This window comes from Agelaius tricolor, unplaced genomic scaffold, assembly GCF_023055355.1.
Source record: "Agelaius tricolor isolate 1412-34295 unplaced genomic scaffold, bAgeTri1.0.p SCAF_37, whole genome shotgun sequence".
Classification (NCBI taxonomy): Eukaryota; Metazoa; Chordata; class Aves; order Passeriformes; family Icteridae; genus Agelaius; species Agelaius tricolor.
Window position 1 is genome coordinate 829,631 of NW_027269297.1, and position 15,437 is coordinate 845,067.

A 15,437-nucleotide genomic window follows, 5' to 3' on the forward strand; every position below is an offset into this window, starting at 1 on the left:
TGACACGAGCCAGAAGGACCCAGCTCCCTCCCTGCTGTGCTGTGCTTCTCTTTCCTGTGGGGATGGGCTGCAGAGCTGGGTTTTGTTAACTGCTGCTCTTTGCTGAAATGGTTGGCATTCTCTGTAGGGCAGAAATACCTTGGGAGCCATGTGGGCAGTGGGTTTGTGTTTTGGGAGGTGCTACAGCCCAATTCTGGCCTCCCCAGCAAGTTCTTGGTCTAAAGAGTCGCACAAACCCCATTGTGACTCCGTGCTGACAATTGGAAAGTGAGGCCAAGAGCCCCCATCTAAGGGCACTGCCCAAGGTCATAGGGGGAGTTTGGGGCAGAGTTGAGCCAGACACTGGATTCTTGGATCAAAACCCAGTGTCTGGCTCCCCCAAGCTCACTCTTTAGTCCACAGGTTGCTTCTGTGCCAGATTTAGCTGTTAGTTAGCCTGGGGTCTCCCACCCTGCTTCTTCCCTGGCTCCTTTTGCCAAACCCACAGAACATATTTCACATCAGTGGAGCCCCATAAAGACACCTGAAAAATTCATTTCAGATTCAAGCTTGTTAGGAGGTAGATTGAGTGCACCTCACAATATTGTCTTAGACACAAGATAGTCCCACTTTAGTAAGCTTTATAGCTTCCATGGGGACCAGCCCTGTGGAGTGGATTAATCTTTAATGTGAAACAACATCTCTACAGCAGCTACAGGGGGGAAAAAGATACTACTGAAAAATTAAAGCTGATGGTGTGATAGTTGTGTGGACCCAGTTGTGCTCCACCATCCTCCATTGCCTCAGGCACCACTCCCTGCCCTCAGAACTGATCCAGGCAGCTTCCAGGCTGGAGATGTGATCATTTCTCCAGTGGTCTCAAGGCATGTTCTGCCCATATCTTACCTGCTGGATAAGAACATCACAGCCCCAATCATCCTGGCTGCAGCTGTGCCCCAAAGGAAAGGAAGAGAGGATGAAGAGTTGTGTGTGGAGAATTAGGGACTATCTCCTCTCTTTCACAAGCTGATATTTCCCCAGTGTATGATATTCACATGCAGGAGGACACACTGGGATTTCTCTGAGGCCCATTTTCGTTTGGCTCTTCTCATATTTCATTTCTCACTTGCACTGTGCTGGAAGCTGGAGGGGGGCTGTCCCCCACTTGGGTACATAAGAGCTCCCTTCCTCTCTCTGCAGCAGAAATCCAATAGACAGTGAAATATTTAAGGGAAAACTGATCCAGGCTGGCAGACGAGGGAAATAGCTTTGGGTGAGTTTAATGAGCAGACGACCAAGGAAGCTGGGACAGCATGTACAGAGCAGCTGATTGTTGTCTGCACACCCAGCTCATGACAAACACGCTGAATTTGAGTTGATGGGACAAGAACAGCCAGGCAGGGAAGGAGCCTGGGTGGAGAAGCAGTAAAAATGCACTTCTGGACTGGAATTTGGAGGTGCTGAGGGTGGGATGGAGCTGGGAGCATTCTCCAGAAATCACCTTGGGCTCAGGAGTGGAAGCAGGGGTGTTCTAGGGCCCTCTTGGGTTGTGTTCTGCTGCCCTCAGGGTGGGGCTAGAAACTCCCCTGGTTTGTAAGGAAAAGTAGAACCATTCTGTGTGTGATGTGAGGGATTAAGCACTGAAAACCTCCCTGTTCAGGGATGAAATAGTAGTCAGTGGTGAAGGCTGATGTTCAAAACATGTCTCCAGAAAAGGAACAGGAACTGCAGGTACCACCATGTTTAATAACAGTAATATCCCATCTGCAATTAGAAATAAGTTTATTTGGGACCAACAGAAAAATCAAACATTGGCTGACTTTCCCATACTTAATTTTTCCCCCCCCATTTCTTCCTGTAATGCAACAGCTGAGTGTCATCTTTATGACTTACACACCTCAGATCTGTGGAGTGCTGCCGAGCCTGCTGCAGCTCCTCGAGCACGTGCGGTGCCCATGTGCAGGCTCCCACTCTCTGGCACACACAGAGGGCTCCTGAGCTGCCCAGCACACCCAGGGCTCCAGCCCACCTGCACAGCAGCTCACACACTCATTGCCACGGGATGCAGCCCTGCCATGCTCCAGGGACAGCTCCTGGAGCTGAGGGATGGCCAGGCTGGCCACCAGCACCTCTGCCCTGTGCTCTGCTGCTCCCAGCAGCCAGGGCTCACACACAGTGCTGGGAGTGAGGGTGGCACCTCTAGCACACCCCTCCTACACTCTCAGCAAAATCTCTTCTTTCTGGGAGTTACAGACTTTTAGAGGACTCAGGCTCAAACCCAGAAAGTTTTCTGGAGATGTACAAAGAAGCCTGACATGAACTCTCACTGTGGCAAAGCACTGAGTAACCTCATTTCTCCTTTTTAAAAAGTATCTGCAGTCTCTCTGCACTGCATTTTACAGAAACAGGTGGGTATCACCTGTCCTGAGCACAGCTTGTGCTCCCAGATTTGGGGAGCAGCTTTAAGATCACTGCCAGCTCTCAGTGCTGGCACTCCCTCCACAAAACCCAGAAGGCAGGAGCAGAACCAGCTGTGAACATGGAGAGGACTTTTTCCAAGCAGCTCCCAGGGGCGAGGAGCACAGCCCAAGAGGCTGAGCTGCTGCTGTGGAAGCAGGAGGGGACCATCCTGGGTGGGAGGTGACAGCTGAGCAGGCTCCTCACCTGCCACCTGGGGCATGGTGCCAGCAGTGCCAGGGGGTGACCGTGCTCACTGGGGTTTTGGTTGAGGGAAGAGATGAGGATCTGACTCCATGTTTCAGAAGGCTGAGTTATTATTTTATGATATATATTATATTAAAACTATACTAAAAGAATAGAAGAAAGGATTTCTTCAGAAGGCTGGCTAAGAACAGAATGGAAAGGAATGATAACAAAGGCTCTGTCTCAGACTCTCTGTCTGAGCCAGCTGGGCTGTGATTGGCCATTAATTAGAAACAACCACATGAGACCAATCCCAGATGCACCTGTTGCATTCCACAGCAGCAGATAACCATTGGTTACATTTTGTTCCTGAGGCCTCTCAGCTTCTCAGGAGGAAAATCCTAAGGAAAGGATTTTCCATAAAAGATGTCTGTGACACCAGGATGCCAGCAGTGCCAGGGTGCCAGCAGCCTCACTGGGAGGAGGATGAGCCAAGGGCTGAGATGCTGGCAATGGGAGTCAGGAGAGCAGGGCTCTCTTCCAGCTGTACCCATGGCTTGCTGTGTAACCTTTAGCAGGCCACCTTGCCCCCTGATTGCCTTCCCACTCATCATATGTCTTGTCACATGCCTGGAAGAGGAGCTGGCTCACAAAGGGCTGTCCCCAGCCTTGCTTTGCTGCTCTCCCAGCATGGCAGTGAGAGTGTGCCCTGCTCCAGGTGCTGGGAAGGATCTGCCTGGCTCAATGTGCATGCTCAGCCAGTCACCCTGCAGAGCCTTGATCCTGGGGAGAGCCTCCAGGTCCCACCATAACTGAAATAGCATCAGACCGCATCCCCTGCACCAAACACACCTCCCCAGCAGGAAAGCAGGGTGAGGACATTTTTATCTGTCAGACTTTGGCAGGATTTCATAGTTCTGTGTGTCTGTGTGTGTGTCTGTGTGTCCATGTGTGCCGTCGCCAGACCTGGGTAATTATTTTGTTTTATTTCTTTTTTTGGCAGCACTTGAAAGTAAGAGCTGGGTCTTTATAGATTGCTCAGGTTGCACGGAGTATGGATTACAGATCATCAGAGAGACATGAAAGCAGAAGACACGTTTCTCTGGCACAGCATTAAAGGGACAATAAAGGGGTAATTGTAGCCTAGGGTGCAGCCACCTCCAGTGCCTGGCCTTCACCCGCCTTTGCAGCACTGTGGAGAACTTCACGAGGGAAATGATGGAAAAGCTGGGCTGAGGATGTCTCAGGTCAGGACCTGGTTATTTCAAAGGTGGTAAATGCTCAGGAGGTTAAAGGTACCACTTAAGTACATGAATAAAACACTGCCAAATACTCTAAGGTGTAACACAGGCAAACTGAAGTCTTTTAGTTCTTGATTTTTCACATCTGTTTTCACCCTGAGAGAAGGTTGTCAAAGGATCAGAGCATTTTTAATCTCTCTCTTTCTCTCCCTCCTCCCTCTCCTCCCCTCCATTTCTCTTTCTCTCTCTCCTTCCTCCTATCCCCTCTCTCTTCCAACAGGACTCCACAGAATGGAGCAAGAATGAGAGGAAAAAGGCAGACAGAAAAGCATGAACTGGAGGCTTGTTGAGTTCCTCTACCTCCTGTTTATATGGGACCATATACTCATACAGCCCTCCCACCAGGACCCAGCTGCTACCAACCAACATGTCTCCAAGGAGTTTGATTGGCTTATTTCAGACAGGGGGCCTTTCCACCACTCACGGAGCTACTTATCCTTTGTGGAAAGACATCGTCAAGGATTTACAACCAGATATAAAATATACAGGTATGTCAGCTTCTGTGGCAGTCACATTCTCTGAACCTGAGAGAAGCAGAGAAAAGAATGATCAAAATGATTCTTGTCTCATTCACTGCTCCTGTGTTGTGCCAAAGCAGAATGCAATGTGGAGGTTGTTTGCCCAAGGTGATGGTGTTTTGTTTCCTGGGCCTGTCAGGGCCAAATGTGTGTGCAGGCTGTGGGTCAGCAGACAGTCACAAGATTTTGTTCAGTTGAGTTGAGTTTGGTGCTTGTGCAGATTCAGTTTAGATGTAGTGTAATATAGTATAGAATAATATAGTATAATAAAGTAATTACAGAATTACAGAATCACAGAATAGTGAGGTTGGAAGAGACCTCTAAGGTCATTGTGTCCAACCTGTGCCCTAACACCTCCACAAGACTATAGCACCAAGTGCCATGCCCGGTCTTTTTATAAACACATCCAGAGATGGTGGTTCTACCCCCTCCCTGGGAAGAGCATTCCAGTACTTTATTGTCCTTTTGGTGAAGAACTTTTTCCCAATATCCAACATATATACCTTCCCTGACATAGCTGAGACTGTGTCCTCTGGTTCTGTCAGAGACCGACCCCACCTGTCTGTAACCTCCCTTCAGGGAGCTGTAGAGAGCAATAAGGTCACCTCTAAGCCTCCTCTTCTTCAGGCTGAACAGCCCCAGTTCCTTCAAATGTTCCTTATAGGGCTTGTGTTCCAATTAATGAGCCTTCTGCTATCCATGGAGTCCTCCTTGTCACTGCTCCCTGCCACGGCGGTCACCTTGTGTTTCCAATCTGCTTCCTGTGCCTTGGATGAGTTTTTGGGTGCTGGGAGCTCTGCCAGTTCCCATGGGCTGCAGGCTGGGAGCTGCCCCATTGTCCCCATTCCACCTGGCAATGCTGCTTTGGTTCCCCCTGGCCCCCAGCTGGCAATGCAAATTGCTTCAAAGGCTGGGCTGGAGAGCTCTGATAGTGAGATGAAGGCACTGCAGTGTCATGGCAATGTGCACAGCACAGAGTGAGATGAAAAGGAGCTGAGGGGGTGGGTGTTCTTCATTCGTGGTGACAGACAGTTCACAGGCAGGTTCCCAAGCAGCTTTTTCAAATCAATGGAGCTCTGGACAGCCCAAGCCTCTGTACCAAACTCGTACGTGTGAACTGCCAGTAGCTGCAGGTTCACGTCAAGATGTCACCACGCACGTCAGTGTGACAGCTCTCACACTGCTGTGTAGGAGCCTTGGCTGTGTGCTGCCTGCCACGGATCTTTGAGGATTTATCTCCATGTACAAGTTGGACTTGGCCCAAGAGCTGTGATCTTGATTTAAGAAACTGCAGAGAGTTAAAAAAACCCGCAGAGAATAGGCAGAATTTGGATTTTATTTTGCCTTCTAGGTTTTTAAGCCTTAGTTGTTGCTTGTTTCAAACTCTTCTTGCCAGCTGTGCTATCTAGAACCACCCTTTTTCCTCCTCATTTTAATCTGAAAAGCTGGGGTGCTCACATGAACGCCCTTTTGAAGCAGCAAGCACTTTGGAGTGAAGGGGAATAAGCCAGCAAGTGTCAGGAGATTTGTGCTGAAACCCAAAGAGACTGAAAAACTCTGCCAGCCACGTGTGCATTTACATAATTATATGGTCCTGTTGTGCTTCAGAAAGACTCTTGCAAACACTGCCATGCAAAGTGGTGGGCAGGGAAATGCTGGTGAGCAGCCCATGGCACTGTGCACATGGACATGGGCATGGGGAGGAGGGAATTACAGGGAATTACAGGGAGTTACAGGGAATCACCTGTGTGCAGGGAGTGCTGTCCCATGGGCGTGGAGCCAGAGGCAGAGTAACAGAGACTCGTGAGGCAACAGCTCTGTGTGGGGAAGAAAAATGATTTGTCCTTGTCCTGCAGCCTCCAGGGAGTGCAGAACCCCCTCTCCCTGCAGCAGCAAGGGGAGGTTAAAAATTTTGTCCTGGCTTGTCCTCTCCAAAACAGCTCAGGGGGAAGACAACCCCAAAAGCTAAAAGCTGTGCTGCCTTGCTTCCACTGGTGAGGTCTCAGTGCCTGTGCACAGAGCAGCAGGGAAAATGCCTTTTCCCAAAAATGCCTTTTTCCCTGGCTGTGCTCTGCCCAGCTCCCCTCCTGCCCTGCCTGCCAACACACACAGTGACCCAGCCCACAGATCCCTGCCCTGCTCCTCGCCTCTGGCACTGGCTGTGCCCTTTGCTAAAGAGCTGTGCAGCCCAGGATGCCAGCACAGAGTCTGCAGGGCTGGGGGCAGAGAGCCACACGATGGATGTGTTCAGACATAGCTACAAACTGTCACTGTGGGTCAGGCCACAGATCCATCAAGCCTGGGATCCTGTCTCTGAGCATCACTGAGAAACGGGTCTGGAAGGACCTTGAGAGGTCATTTAATCTGAGCCTTTTCCCCAAGGCAGGCTCAGACATACCTGTGTCACGTCTGACAGAGGTTGGTGGGGAACCTGGAAGGTCTCCTGTGATGGAGGATTCACACCCTGGGCAGGCAGCCTGTGCCCTGGCTGTGCCTCCTCCACTTTTATAAAGGAGCCAAAATCTTGTTTGCATGTGAAGCCTGTGATTTGTTGTTTTATCTGTCAGGGAGTAAGGAACAAATTCCCTTTTGGTTTGTAGGAAACTCATATGAATTTGAAGTCTTAGTTCAGTTCAGGATGAACTTCATGTATAGGAAGTGGAAAGGGATCTGTTTTCTCTGTTTCTGCTAAGTGTTGTTAAACCACTTATGAAAGACATGTGGAGCAGGTGGAGAGCCCAACACCCTGCTCCCAGCATGGGAGAAAACAGCATCAGCATTGTGTGTGCATGGCAGGTGTCTGAGAGGGGTCTTGCAGATAATGACCATGATGGAGAAGTCACCATTCCCAAAAAAACCCCTGGAAATAAGACAAAAATCCCGTGGAAGTAGTTAGGGAGAGAGTTTAGAGAGGACTGCAAGGGTACCCAGGGCATCTCATGGCCAAACACCACACAGTGAGCTGAAGGAGGGAGCTGAGGGCTTGGCAGTGCCACTCATGTGTGGTGCTTGGAGCTGCTGGGAGCTGAGCACCTTGGAAATCCAAGTGTGGGACAAATCTGCTCAGCTGAGGAAGAGGGGAAAGCCCCACGTGCTCCAGCAGAGCAGGTGCAATGAGCAGGTGGGAGTCTGGCTGGATGCTGCAGGGCTGTTTGGTTTTAATACCTGGCCCTGTTGGCAGAACTGGTCACTTAAAAACTGAGCCCATGCATTTTTAAATGGGTATCAGGCTCAGCCTGGCTATGGAGAATTAGTGGAGCCACAGCCAATTCTCACAGTTAAGAGCTAGACTGTGCACACACTCTCCCAGAACATTCCCTTTTACTGAAACCCACAGGGGTAAAATCTCATTTTGTGGCCTCCTTAAATTGACTCCGAGAATCTGTAAAGCTGTTGGGATTTTGTCAACTGTTTAATTCCAACATAGAAGCCTCTTTCCTACCAAAAGATGGCTCTCAATTGCTCTTTGCACTAGACTAGCCCAAGGGAGGCACATATCCTGCATTAAGGATATCAATCCTTTCCTTAGAAAAGCAGCTGATATGGAGCATGGGAATTTTCTGTGCAATCTTCTCCTTCAATGCCCCTTTCCTCCCATACTTTTTTAGGTTGGCTGGTTTTTAGTTTGTTGCTCTGTCAGGCAGTTCCTGGTGATTTTGCTGAGGGAGGTTTTGGCCTGACCCCTGCTCTTCTCCCAAGGCTGATGGCAGCAGATCCCAAACCAGCCACAGTGACCAGGGGTTTGGAGAGAATGTGAAATCAGGCCAGAGGACTTCACCCAACCCTAACTGAAGCACTGTTGGCTGTTTAGTGGTGATTTCCCTGGTGTCCTGCTGTGTGGGAACATGGACATGTCACATCAGGGCTGTGTCATTTACACTGGAAAACCACCAAGGCAAAGCCACTGGTGGTGCTAAGAGCAGCATAAGGCAAAATGCAGAATTTTCTCCTTTTTGCAGGTGATGCTAAAAAGGAAGCAACATAAAATCGTGGAGGAGTCTTCCTTCTATCATGACTGAAGTCCAGAGCTTGTCAGCAGCCAGCACAGAGCCTGTTGCAGTGAGCAGGGCTATTTTATATTCTGCATAAGCAGAACTGCTGTAGAACCTCAGAGCTGATGATATCTTTCATAGGAAGCCTGGATCCAGGTCTAGCATCCTAGAGTGAGCAGACAGTTCACTGTTAAAACCCCTAAAGTCTTGTTACCTCCTTCCATGCATTTCATTTCAGTGGATTTTAGGTCTCTTTCTTGTAAAACGGATCACTGATTTTCCTGGTACCCTCAGTCAAGGCTCACACCTTGCATGTGGCATTAGGAGGAAGGCAGGCAAAGGGGGAGATGTTTCATATTAAATCATGAACAGTAGGAGTGGATACAATTGCATTAGGGAAGCACATTAGTCAGCATTGATTCATACTAATAAGGGTGGTTTAGGGGGGCCTCTGGCAGGAAAATGCTGCTTTGATCATTATCTGTGCACACTGGTGCTAATGCAGATAGGATGGCAGATGCTGAGAGTGGTTTGTGGGATGTCTGAATATTCATTATCACCATCCTTGTTGTTATTCCTAGTCATGAGAGCCTGGGGTACGAGGTACTGCAGGAAGGCTGGAGAACAGATGAAGCTCAGCTTGGCTTTGGGACTGGGGTCCTGCTCAGACCAGAAAACATCCCTGTTACCACTGAACAGTTAACAGCTTCAGCCCACTGCTTTGAAGTATGTTGTCATGTTGTCCTTTTTTTTTTTTTCCTGCTTCTCTCAGAAGTTATTTAGCTATAAGGCAAAGCAAAAAGTGGGCTGAGCACTGGAATGCTCCGTGCAAATTGCCAGGCACAGGCACTGACAGGAATTTCCCTGATGATGCTGCTCAGCTGAAGCAAGTTCTAGAAAAAACAAAAAACAAAACAACAAACAAACCAAACCCAAAACAGCAATAAAAACCCAAACAAAAAACCGAACAAAAAAAATCTTTCCTTAAAAGAAAAATAAAAGGCTTTGTTCAGTGTCAGAGGGGGGAGGCAAAGACAGACAAGGTGAGATGGGCTCATCCAGCTGAGCAGAGGCTGCCACTGCCAATTCTATGGAAAACAGGGACAGGACACAGAGCCTTGGCAAGAGGAGCCCACAGGTAGAGTGGCAGAGAGGTGACACAGGCAGGATCTGTGCTGAGGCTGGGGGTGAGCTCATTTCTGTGTGCCCCAATTCCCTCCCCACCCCCTGAGAAGGGGAGATGAGGAGATGACAGCACTTGCCTGCTCTGCATTGCTGGGCAGACTTAATTAAAAGCTGCAAGATGTTTGGACATAAGGGACAACAGCACTATGGAATGGATGATCACACGGGGCTGCGAGTGGAACGTGCATGTGCGAGGAGAAATGCGTATTTTCCATGCGTGGGAGGTTAATGCCGTTTTCTGAAACCACAGTGGGGACAGGGAAGTCTGGCTGTCTGTGCAAGGGAGCAGGGAAACCCTGGGGTATAAAAAGGAGATCTGCTCACCTTGTAACTTCTCCTGCAGTGGGACCAGTTAGAGGCTGCCTAATTTCATGAAACCTGCAAATAGAGAATCAGTCTGAGAGCTCTGTCAGGTCTGCCTATATTACACCAGCAGCTTCAAAACTTAGTGGGGAAGGTGGCTCCACAGCAGCCAGACCTGCCCATCCCTTCCTCTGCAGAGTGACAGGACAGAGCCAATTGCTCACCAACACTTGGTACAGCAAGGTCCCAGATAATTAAAAAGGAAAAGGAGCTTCTGAGACAGGAAAGGCTGGGAGTAACTGGCTGCACAAGCTGGACAGAAATTAGTTGTGATGCTGCCTGGGGAAAAATGCTGATTTTTTTTTTCCCTCCCAGAATGTTGTTTCCTCAGGAGAACAGTGCAGGTCTAGGACATGTCAGTGGAGAGGTGAGAGGTGTCTCCATCCTTGGTGGCTTTCAAGGCTTGGCTGGACAAGGCCTCAGCTGATGTGCTCAAGAGCTGGTCCTGCTTCAAGTGGGAGGCTGGATTAGGGACCCCCATGGTCTCATCTAACCAACATTTGTGTTATTTCCCTGTTTCTCCAATTCAGAGTGGACACTAAACTGTGTGCTCATAAAGGGATTTGCACTGGTGAATGCATTCATCCACACTAGAGATTTTTATTCAGTCCTAGAAAACCCACAAATCTGAGCAGCTACGTGCTCCCTAAATGTGTCACTCCCTCAGTGAAGAGGAAGAGAAGGATCCTGAAGCCAGCATCTCTGCTGTGCACATAGCACAGGCTACAACAGACTTAGAAATGCATATGCTGTTCTGCTGCTTGAATTTTCCCTTAGAGGGAAAAAAAAAATAAAGGAGGAAAAAAGATTGGTCTCACAAAACTGTCTCACAAAACTTTCAAAGTTTTATGGCACCACAAATTAAAAACAATGAGCCAGATTCTCTGTGACATAAATGTGTGAAACTGTTGACTTCAAGGTAAATTCACCAATTTATTGGCTGGAGAATGTGTTCCAGCACACCCAGCAGTGCCCAGGGCACACACAGCCCCAGGGTTTGTATGACTGCCTGCCCTGGCTGGGAGGACAATGAGCTTTTATAATTTCTGAGCAAAAGCAAAATGTGACTCTGACACCAGGCTCTGGGCTTGGCCAAGCTGGTCAGTGATTGTGAGGGTTTTATGGCTGGTTTTATATCAGAGTCACAGATCACAGAATTGTTTTGGCTGGAAAAGTCTTCCAAGATCGAGTCCAGCCTGTGCCTGATGCCCACCTTGTCCCCAGCCCAGAGCTCTGAGTGCCACCTCCAGGGATGGGGACTCCAAACCTCCCTGGGCAGCCCCTGCCAAGGCCTGAGCACCTTTTCCATAAAAAAAAATTCTTCCTGATGTCCTCCCCTGGCACAGCTTGAGGTCATTTCCTCTTGTCACTTGTCACTCATAGAGTGTAGAGACCAAGAAGGTCCCCCCCAAGCCTCCTTTTCTCCAGGCTAAAGTTGACTCCAACCTACAGAAGTTTGGCCTTTCCTGACTGGAGCTTTCAGGCAGATTTCATGCAAACCTGTGATTTCCAGAGCTGAGGAGCTCACCTGGCAGAAAAACAGTCGGACAGGTGAAAAAAATAATAAAATAAAATAAATAAGAAGTTAATTTTTAACTAGATCACTTTCTGGTCATTCATTCTGTGGTCAGGGGATAGCAGAGGGACAGGATTGTGCAGATGGAGGCAGGAGGGTGACAAAGGGGACAGGTGAGGCTGCTCTTTCCTGCAGCAATGTGCATTAAAGTTCTTTTAAAGTGGTTGTGAAGTTGTTTTGGTTGTGCTAAGTTGTGGCACAGACAGATTCTATAAGAGCTGCTTCCATCATCTTTTCTGGCCCTTCTTCTCCCCATTCCTCATTGGCTGTTTTTGCTGTCCCTTTATTGCATTGAATTTAATCTACTGGTCAGTAGAATAGTACAAAGAATTGATTTTGTGGTTCACTGGTTGTACAGAACAAAAATCATATTTAAAATGGGTTGATATGAAATGGATGTTTGTTCAACTTTTCAGTAAAATGAAAAAATTGAAACATTTCATTTCAGGCTCAGTGAAAGTTTTAAGCCTTGCCGTTTATTTTCCCTTTATTCATCCAGTGATTTTTTTTTTTTCTTTTGCAACTTTTAAGGCACTAAAGTTCATCTCAAGATATGAAGTCAAGTAGTGCCACTTCAAAAATGTCAAAAGAGGAACATTTTGATTTTGAGTGTATTGTGTTTAGCTGGTTGTTCTTCAGTTTGAATTTGCAAGGAGTTTTTATAACCTTGAGTTAGGGAAGGACTGAAAACCAAAAAAAACTGACTGTCCTTTTCGCTCTGTGAATATGAAATCTTGAAATTCCCTGGGGTCCAGCTTTGATTTTCTCTGGGTTCAGCATCTTAGGATAAAGAAAAAACCCAATAATAATTTCCCCAGCACGGCTGGGCTGGAGTGAGAGCCAGGATGAGCAGCAGGAATGCAGCTGTGCCTGGGAAGGCTCCTGGTGCTTCCCAAAACCAGGCTGGGTGCTGTGACAGTGACAAACTGCACTCACAGATCCTCTCTCACACAGCCTGGCAGGTTTTCAGTCCTGTTCCACTTGACTGGATGTCTGAAGCATCCAAGGAAGTACCGTGAACATTCTTCTCAAACAGCATTGAGGTGATGCTTAGCTCAGGTATGAATTGATGGGCACTGTTAGGCCTTTTAATCTTTGCTTAGGGTTTTTTAGTCGTGCTGAAGTTCTGCTGACAAGGTTTTCTTATTAGGGTTTTATGCTATGTGTTTAAAGGGGACATCAGCTTTTTTGTTTTCCAGTCACAGGCAAGGGTTCTTTAGGAGAGACAGCACGGCAATTGAAGGACAGAGGGAGCTGAGATGAAAGGAGGTTCTTTTCTCCATGTGGAATGAGCAATGGAAATCCATCCAGGCAAAAATACAGAAACCCCCTAGTTTATATTATGCCTGTAAACGGGTGATGTACATTGGTTTGTAATCAGTACATGCCGTGTAAATAAATGTGTGTAAACCAAAACCTGAAATCCATTTCCATAGAGCATGTAAACAATGAAGCCTCCTAGTGTTGTCTTTGATGTAAATGCTCATCTAAAAATGACATTACTACACGTTTATGCAACTTTACGAAAGCCACAATTTACATTCCTGTCTCTGCATCTCTAAAAAGCAGTTGGCAAACAGGAACCATTCAGTGATGGGCATGAACCAGACAATTCCATCACACAGCATCTCCTTCAGCCCCAGCCCTCATTCCACATGCAGTGCAGGGACTGCTGCTGCTACATCCCCTGCATAATGCAGCTCCCTGCATATGTGCAGCTTTCCATGGATTTGCATAAGCAGAAGAAAGGCAGGAGCAGGGGCTGGCAGGGAATGGCTGGGGCTGAGCTGTGCACAGTTTTGTCCTGGGCTGCCTGAGCAGGGACAGAGCTTGGCCCTGGCCAGGCTGGAGGAGCAGCTGCTCTGGCTGCCTTTGGATTCGGATGGCGACGGCTTGGGAACATCCCTGGCAGCTGCAAGGCTTGACAGAAGGACACACCTCTCCTTCTCTTTGGTATTCTTGAGAACAGAGGGCAAGAGGGAGGAAAAGTGGCACCAGCCTTTGGTATGCCTGGAGATGCTGAAATATGGGAGCAGAAAATCTGCCCAGGCTCGGGAAGGGCAGCCCTGCATCTGAAGGTGGCACAGGGGCGGTGTGGAGGCAGAGCAGTGGATGAATTCACATTCTGATGAGGCTCCCATGGTCAGGCACCATGGCACCAGCCTTTGATATGCCTGGAGCTGCCAAAATAGGGGAGCAGAAATCTGCCCAGGCTCAGAAGGGCAGCCCTGCATCCGAAGGCAGCAGCGCACACCCAGCCACAGGGACGGTGTGGAGGCAGAGCAGTGGATGAATTCACATTCTGATGAGGCTCCCATGGTCAGGCACCATGGCACCAGCCTTTGGTATCCCTGAAGGTGCTGAAATAGGGGAGCAGAAATCTGCCCAGGCTCGGGAAGGGCAGCCCTGGATCCGAAGGGGGCAGCGCATGCCCAGCCATGGAGGCAGAGCAGTTGATGAGTTCACATTCTGATGAGCACTTGATGAGTTCACATTCTGATGAGGCTCCCGTGGTCAGGACACACCAGTTCCTCTGGAGAAAAGCACTCCAGTGAGCTGTGTGCCTGGAAAGGCAGATCAGTGCCCTGCCTGCTGATCCATGGAAGCTCTTAGCTGGATTGGCCGAGCGCTAGCACAGATCTCCAGAGCTGCATCTTCCAGCAGGAAAATTCCCCTTCTCCATCCATAACAAAACATTTTGATCCTCCTCCCAGTGAATCCCAGAAGCAGCACAGAAATATTTTAGTCACTGAACCTTTCCAAAAGATCTGCATCCTGCTGGGCTTGGACAAGGATGTCCACATCCTGTCCCTTCAGAGACCTCCTGCATGGTGGGGGAGTGCTGCTCTCCACATGTCAAGTGGAGGCTGTGCCCAGCAGGGCTGCTCCCAGCATGCTGTGACAGCAATGACTCTGCACATTCATCTCAGATTCCTCCAGAGCAGCAGACTATGGTCCAGTGGCTTGGGAACATATTTTAAAAGCTAACAAGGCAAAGAGAAGCTTTCACTCTCTTTCTTTTAAAAAAAATATTTTTAGCTGTTTTTTAAAATAATTTTTTAATAATCTTATTAATTCTGTTTTCAAACCAGGCAGATGCTTATTTCAGCAGAGAAGCTGTTACATTAAAATAAAAAAGTCATCCTGTTAGATAGACAGAATAATTTTGTTCTGGCACAAGTAGCACTGGTAGAAGGCATTTTGGGTTTTTTTCTTTTTTATTTCTGGATCCCTCCAGTGTTTCCTTTGGGTTCCAGAAAGGATATTTCTTCCCCTTTCTTTTTTGCTGATTGCTACCCACCAGGCTCTGTAAATGGAACAAGAAGTGTCCACCAGGACAGCTGGAGCCATCCAGGCAGCTTTCCTGGGCTAAGCTGCTAAGAGCAGGTACAGAACCCAAGGACACAAAGAAAGCCTGGAATCAGCTTTGCCTGCAGCAGGGTTTGGGCCAGCCCTTTGTGGCAGGATCTCCTCTGCAGGCAGTGAGATATCAAATATTCCTGTGCAGAGCCAGCACTTCCTTTGTGCCGCTGCCCACGTGTGCCTGGGGAGGAGCTGACACAGCACCCAGGTGTCCTGGCACAGCCCAGCTTCCCTCAGGAGAGCTCTGGGCAGGTGAGACCCGCTCTGCTCCATGGCATGGGGCTGATGGAGGCAGCTTTGGCTGCCAGGAATGTTCACCAGGGCTCTGCTTGCTGGTGGCCAGGCCTGGGAGCTCTTGGGACCAAACCCCTCTCACACCTGCAGCTCTTCACTCTTCCAGCACTGGCATGGTGACCACAAAGTCTTTACAGGAAGCTGCTGGGAGGTTTCCTTCACTGTGGAATTATTTTTTTCCTGGTCAAATCCATGCCATCCAGTGAAAACCATGGAGAGAGGG

The 15,437-nt window shown here is 48.6% G+C and overlaps 1 protein-coding gene across 1 annotated transcript in view; it reads left to right on the forward strand.

The window, feature by feature from the left end:
• The window catches only part of BRINP1 (BMP/retinoic acid inducible neural specific 1), a 93,282-nt gene that overhangs the window by 24,310 nt on the left and 53,535 nt on the right, over nucleotides 1–15,437 (forward strand). The window contains exon 2 of the mRNA XM_071453829.1: nucleotides 4,144–4,411. Coding sequence (XP_071309930.1) covers nucleotides 4,194–4,411 — 218 coding nt within the window. The 5' untranslated portion in view covers nucleotides 4,144–4,193. The remainder of the gene's footprint in view (nucleotides 1–4,143; nucleotides 4,412–15,437) is intronic.